The following is a 6,976-nucleotide window of genomic DNA, read 5'->3' on the forward strand; positions in this document are numbered from 1 at the left end:
AAAATGGGGAATGCCTCTATTACATATCTCATTTAGGAAATCTTGTAATATTGCACCTGCGTTCACTTGGACGCGCATGTGAAGATCCGACACTTGTCTTTTTTGCTTCCATCTCAGGGTGTCAAAAAAGCCCGGTCAACCCGAACCACCCTTAGCCTGCCCTGAGCCTGAACAGGACTTGGGCTGAGATTTCAGCCCATAGGGTGGGTTAGGGTTGAGATTTTCAGGCCCGAGGTAAGGTTAGGTTGAGCCTAGGTTGAAGTCTCAACTCAACCCAACCATGTGTATTAAGTATATAATCATATAAATATGCTAATAATAGAAAAAAGGTCTTTCGTTTTCCACAATCTACACATATACGAAAACTTTGGTCTTTAGCCTCTGCAATGGATCAAGATCAAGCAACCAAGTAATTGATAGTATTGAGTTAGATTGGATTGGGTTAAATCCAGCCCAATCAGGGTCCATCAGAGCTGGGTTGGGTTGGGCTAAACCCAACAGGGTTGGGCCTGGGCTAAGATATCCTAGTCCGACCTAGGGTTGGGCTGGGCTGGGCTAGGCTTGGATTGAGTTAATAGACCTTAGGGTTGGACTGGGTTTTCCAAAACCCAACCCAACCCGGCCCATTGACACCCCTACTTCCATGCATATCCCTCTCCACCCTTTAAATAGCATGAAGTGGGACATGTGTTGAATCGTCGCATGTACATAAATCCAAGTGAATGTATGTGCAAAGGATCCAATATCAAAGAACGCTACCTGATCACGTGATTTCTACGCCTAGACATAGACCCCACGAAATTATTACCCCACCCAATGAAATCAAGAATCATATCTATATTGATGCTCCAACATGCACTCATTAGCCCCATATTGGTGCAAGGTCAGGCAACTAGGTAAGGATCTATTGCTCTTACTTTTATAGGATGATGAGTTTTTTTTAAGCTAGTTAATTTGAACGATGATGATATTTTTAGCTAATTACACGTATATGCCATCATCAACGACTCATACACACCCTGATTATTTATTTATTTATTTATTTATTTTTCTTTTGCATTAATTCTTTCCCTCTAATAAGGGTCGCCAGTGGGAATCAGCTTCTTGTATAAGAATATGATCCACACAGATGAAATCCATTCAAAGAGTACGAAAATGGTTCTTGTTAAATTACCTGATCCGCAGCATCTGCTGACGCCAAGGTTTTGCTCTGCTTTGATTCATCCATGTAGTAGGAGATTACAAAGAAAAGACAATATAATTTCTCGATTCCCTCGCTCCCGCTCACCAATTTTCTCTTTAATCGCGGAACCCACCCCGCCAGATTAAACTCCAACAAGAATGTATACTTTCTTAATCCATCGCAAGCTTAATTTACAATGGAGACCTATCCAAAAGTGTTTCAATGTGTGAAGCCAAGATCGTAAGGTGCACCGATGTTCTTCAACCATAGGCTTCCATTGAGGAGAGGACCGGCAGTGAACTTAGTTACCAGATTTCTATCGGTGATGATATGGATGCCCTTCCATCGGACCCTCTTGTCAGTCTTGGCACCAGGACCACGGTTGCCGTACTCAGCGCAGTAACAGGTGTCTAGTGCAAAGTTAGTTGTGTTCCATGGCAACCATCCGTCGGGGTGGATGAAGTCGGCTAGTTGGGACTCCATAATCACCGTGATTGCGTATTTCTTCCATGGGCGGCCCAAGTATGTGGGGATCTTGAATCTATAGGGGACTAGCTTCTGCTCGGGCACAATGCGGCAGTTCTGGATCACAATACCTCTCGGCTCTTTCAAGTCCTCCCTCCCCTGTGCAGTCACCGTGTTCTTTTGACCGTCCAATGGCTTCCTGACGATGATCAATGAGTTCTGGATCATCGTCGCAGAGTCACCAAATATGAAGTCCACGGTGCCAGAGATGACACAATTGCGGTAGAACTGGCGATGCGTCTGTACGTACAATGTGTCTTGGTAACCGTCCATCCTGCAGTTGATGAAGGCCGAATAGTCGGATTGCACGCGGAGAGCCACGGCCTGCTCCCCTGTTGGGCCCGCTGTGTTTCTGAATCCCATTGATTTGCATAAAAACCCATATCCTATGGCCGCTGCATGCATGCATATGTATATATAAATATATAAACCCGGCCCTTAATATCAAATAATCATGCGTTTTTTTTTTCTGCGGAATATGGAATTAAAGTAATCCTTAAATAATATTTAGTAGATTTTATAAAGGCCAGATCCTCTCCCGGACCATGACCTCCTGCCATGGTCCGGGAGAGGATCTGGGCTCGGTTTTACACGGTTGATTTGAACTTACAGAAGGTGGCTGACCGGTATGTTTCGTACCCTCTATGCTTTCTGTTCTTGTTTCCTGTGACGATGGTCTTCCTAGGACCATCTCCGTACATGAAGACATTAACCTTGTGCTTGTCAATGATGATGTACTCGTCGTAGATGCCGGCCTTGACGTAGATAATGTACCTGCCTTTGTGGTTCTTGGGGTAGGCGGCTAGAGCTGCGGCGATTGTCTTGAACTGCCCGCTCCCGTCCTTGGCGACCACTGCGTTGGGTTTGGGTCCCCCGCGGACGGCCAGGAGCTTGCGGTCTGCTGCCGATAACCACTTGGCGTAGCCTTCGCTGTCAACTTGGGTGGCCTCCTCGTGTAAGAGTCGTCTTGACGTGGGCTTTAAGCCGTCAAGAGGGATGTTAAAGGCACTCATAAAGATTTTTGAGAACTCAACAATGATGGCAAGCGCATTGCTTGTCAACTGGGTGGAATTGTGGAGGCCTTTCTCCATGGCAGACTTCAGCTTCGGATGATTAATTCCATCAAGGCAAGTCACCTGGTAAGAGACCACGGCGCTCAACCAGTTGGCGAGATCCGGTACGCGGTAATTCACTGTCTTCAAATCATTCTCTTCTACTACTGAAATGGATTCTTGGAGCTCATCGATGGAGAATTGCAGCAATTCCTTACAGTCTTCCAATGCATTCTTCTGGTGGGTGCCGTTTTTGTGATCCTTCTCGAGGATGGCTGAGTGATCCATGGCAGCTCGAATCTCATCGAGGGTGGCAGAAACTGCAACCTTGATGAAGTCCTTGGGGTCAGCACTTGCATTATTGGCAACCCCGCTAATGGTCCGCTCGCAAACATCCTTGTAGCTCGTGGGTTCACAGATGATCTTAACAGCCTTCATCCCCGTGACCAAGCTCTTGTCGTCGGTGGTGGCTTCATTATTGGAGCTGTGGACACCGCGTGTGACGGTCACCACACCAACTACTACCCCAACCACGAGAATGAGTGAAACACCGGCAACTACCGCCTTGCTTACCATCTTGACGCCCCTCTCGAATAAAAATGTGCCCCCGGCCAAGAGACTCTTACTTCCCGGCCTGGTCTCCAGCGATGGGTGTATGGGTAATATATATATATTCATGGTAGGAGAAGAACCTTGGGTGAGGGCAGGGAAGCTGGCAGTGTTATCGTAAGGGAACAGTATGCCTAATTACAGAGTACACTGATAACTAACACCATAGAGATTTGTTGGTTTGTCCAATGCATTCGTGACCTAGCGTTGATGAAGATTAAATTTAGATGACTTACTATTCACAGCAAATCAAAGCTTAACCAGAGATAGATATTGGCAATTCATTGATCAGGAATGAGAACGCCCCAAAAGCCATGCAAGCGAAGGACCGAGAGAGAGAGAGAGAGAGAGAGAGACGAGGGCTGCTAGAGAACGACGTACACCACACTATCTTCTATGAGTGTATCTTCTAACTCCGTCCACTCCATGCTCATCGCTCCTCCGATAACGACTCATTCTCACAAGTCGAGCTTGTCTGAATCAGCTGTCCACATGGCGGGCAGCGTAATTATCGAATAACCAATCATTAAATCACTGCTCACATAGAAGATGTGAGAGAGGAAGAGATTTCACTAGTCCCGAAGAAGAAAACAAAACACGAGTCATAAGTCTCACAACAACAAGGGAGAGAGAGAATTATTCATCTGCTTTTTGCATAAACAGAGAAGAAAAACAAAGTGCGTTTGAGATTTGGAGAGAGAGGGAAGAGAACTGATATTGAAGAATTGAATGGGAAGAAAACTAGATGCCCGTTTGATTCAGTTTCTAGAAACGGTTTTTCTGTTTTTCTGTGCCCAGAAATGGAAAAATACTCCAAAAATCGTTTGATTTTTTTGTTTCGTTTCACTTATTTTTTGAAAATAGAAATAGAAATTTATGCCTATTTCTGTGTCTGAAACAGAAATGGAAAAACAAGTTGACTTGTTTTTCTATTTCTAGAAACAAGTGGGAGTGACAAAAATTGTGAAAAACTTAATACTTCAGTTGACTTGCCCAAACCCCAATCCATTGTTGAAACTTCTCGCTATCCAGATGCGGCGATTTCAACCTGGTTGTGCGAAGCTCAAAGTTTCAGATTGCCTCCATCCTTCTGAAGCTCATTGCCATGAAGCATACCTACAACTCCAACATCATGTCTTCACTCGTGAGTTGCATTCGTACAATGTCGTGCTTTCACTCATGTATTGAACTCAACTATACTGTTGAAAACGTTTTGGGAAACAGAAAAATCAAACACATTTTTGCAATTCCAAAAATCGTTTCTTATTACAAAAATAGCAAAAACCGTTTTTACTATTTCTAGACATAGAAACAAGATAAACAAAATCAAACAGGCCCTAATATGTCCATATGTCATTGGTCATGTGCCAGTTACTTTTCTAATGGCCGGCTCGCTTTCCTGGTGTCAATTTACATGATTGCCTTTAGGTTGTCACCAAGGTTACCGGCACAAACGGGCAAAGGATTTGGTTCACGTTATTGATATCCGATTCTAATACTGATACTGATATGCATAGACTGAGATGGGATCAAAATTACATTTTCTTTACCACAAAGAAAATAACATTTTTTTTTTTTAATAAAAGCATGCATTCCCATTCCCATTCCCATTCTCAAATCCTAGAACATGTCCAGAAATAAGGCCCATTCTGAAATGCACTTTTGTCCCATTCCACGTCCCCGTTCTGTAGCCCAGCACTTTGGTTTGCTTTGAAATGGATGTTGATGTATGATCAATCAGTCATGCCTCTCCTTTCATCTCCCCTTTTGGTTCTTCTTGCAAACTTTATCATATACTAAGTTCTAGTGGCAGCCCATTCTCTTTTACATAGAGGAGCCAATATCCATGGATCTATATAGGCGAAATCCAACCTAGTTTGTTCATTCAGACTTCAGCAGCGGCAAATAAACTTGTAATTCAAATAGTGTGCAATGACATTTTATGTTTCTCAAGATATCAGCTGAACTTAGTTAAAAAAAAAGACTCTTGAAAATTGTTGGTTGTCTGTGGTCATGGATAGAGGCCCCACGGGATATTTCATATCTGCTAGGGGTCCCCCCCAGGGGATCATCTCTCCCAAGTTTATAAATCATCGTTGAAGAAGTCCTTAGTCGAGGTCAAAAAAATCTATTTGTAGAAGGGTGTGCTTCATACTGTCAGCTTTCTAGAGGATGCCCAGGTATCTCACATAATCCCTTTGCTGATGATACTATCTTTTTTTTGTAAGGGGTTGAAGTCTTCATTGAAGCAAGTTATGGGCTTCATTAGTCGTTGTGAAGGTTTTTCTAGTCAGCTAGTTAATAATCAAAAAGTTATTTTATTATAAACTCCAAAGCCTCTTAGTCCTGCGTTAGAATGATGGGAGATATTACGGGCTTTGCAAGAAAATCTCTTCTGATCACATATTTGGGGGCTCCCTTGTATACGGGAACACTTAAAGTGAGTTTTTTTTTTTTATGATATGCTTGCCAATGTGAGAGCTAGAGTGGCATGTTGAAAAGGAAATCTCTTATTCACGGGAGGAAGACTTACTCTTCTAAAACATGTACTCACATCCATGACAAAGTAAAGATAAAGAGAAAACAAAAGGGTTGAAATTTTGAATATTAAAAAATGAGAGAAAGGGGCAGTTGAGAGGCTGGTTTAGGGAGTAGGTTGTTGGTGAGTGGGTTGCCATGCGTCTATTAACCAAAATTGCGGGAGAGTATCACTCTCTTGTGACCATGAGAGAATCCTGGCTCTAATGGTTTATAGTGGTACACATGCATGGATATATATGAAATGTGTGCTTATACAAAAATGGATATTTGACTAAACTAGACTTGGAAATTTCATGCATAGCAAATCTAGACCATGTGCTCTCTATCCAACTATTGAAATTTACATATCATCTATCCATGTCATGGTTTTAAGCATGGTTTTAAGTATCTCCGATACCGATTCGATACCCTCCGATACGTATCTTAAATTTAGCTGACCGATACGATACACATCGATACGATACATGAAATTTTTAAAATCCTTTCGTATCGATATATATCCTACAATACATACCGATATGCATCAATATACCACCAATACACATCGATATAATACGATATGCCTCGATACGACTATGAAAACTATAAAATTACGGTAAAATATACGTTTCGGTATGTATTGGTACGTATCGGTGAGTATCGGTATGTATCGATCGGTACGTATCGGTATATATTGGCACGTATCGGTGAGTATCGATATATATTGGTACGTATCGGTGAGTATCGGTACGTATCGGTGAGTATCGACACGTATCGGTGAGTATCGGTCATATAATGGCCAAGATGGGTAATTTTTCAGAAAACACACGATTTTTTGAAGGGTTTTTGTTCCAAAGTTGTTGTCAGCCATATTTCTCTCTAACTAAAGTGGAAATCAAGGTTGGAAACAAAGATTTTACATTTATGGGACAACTACAAACCTTGAATTCTTAGTACGATACCCTCAATTTAATGTTTATGCATAATAAATGTTATCAATAGCTTTTTTTAACAAATTCTTTATGCAAAAGTGTTTAAAAAAATGTTTCCTATCCATTTATGTGTGTATCTTTTGCCTATCTAGTGT

At 42.1% G+C, this 6,976-nt stretch overlaps 1 protein-coding gene across 1 annotated transcript; it reads right to left on the reverse strand.

Annotated features, from left to right (window-relative positions):
• Positions 1-1,169: 1,169 nt before the first annotated feature.
• On the reverse strand, positions 1,170-3,336 carry LOC122088073 (pectinesterase-like). The gene is made up of 2 exons (XM_042657214.1): positions 2,319-3,336; positions 1,170-2,103 (listed from the first exon to the last, which is right to left on the reverse strand). Exons 1-2 carry the CDS (start codon positions 3,334-3,336, stop codon positions 1,403-1,405), a joined length of 1,719 nt encoding a protein of 572 aa, XP_042513148.1. The 3' UTR covers positions 1,170-1,402.
• Positions 3,337-6,976: the final 3,640 nt, after the last annotated feature.

This window comes from Macadamia integrifolia, chromosome 9 (assembly GCF_013358625.1).
Source record: "Macadamia integrifolia cultivar HAES 741 chromosome 9, SCU_Mint_v3, whole genome shotgun sequence".
Lineage (NCBI taxonomy): Eukaryota > Viridiplantae > Streptophyta > Magnoliopsida > Proteales > Proteaceae > Macadamia > Macadamia integrifolia.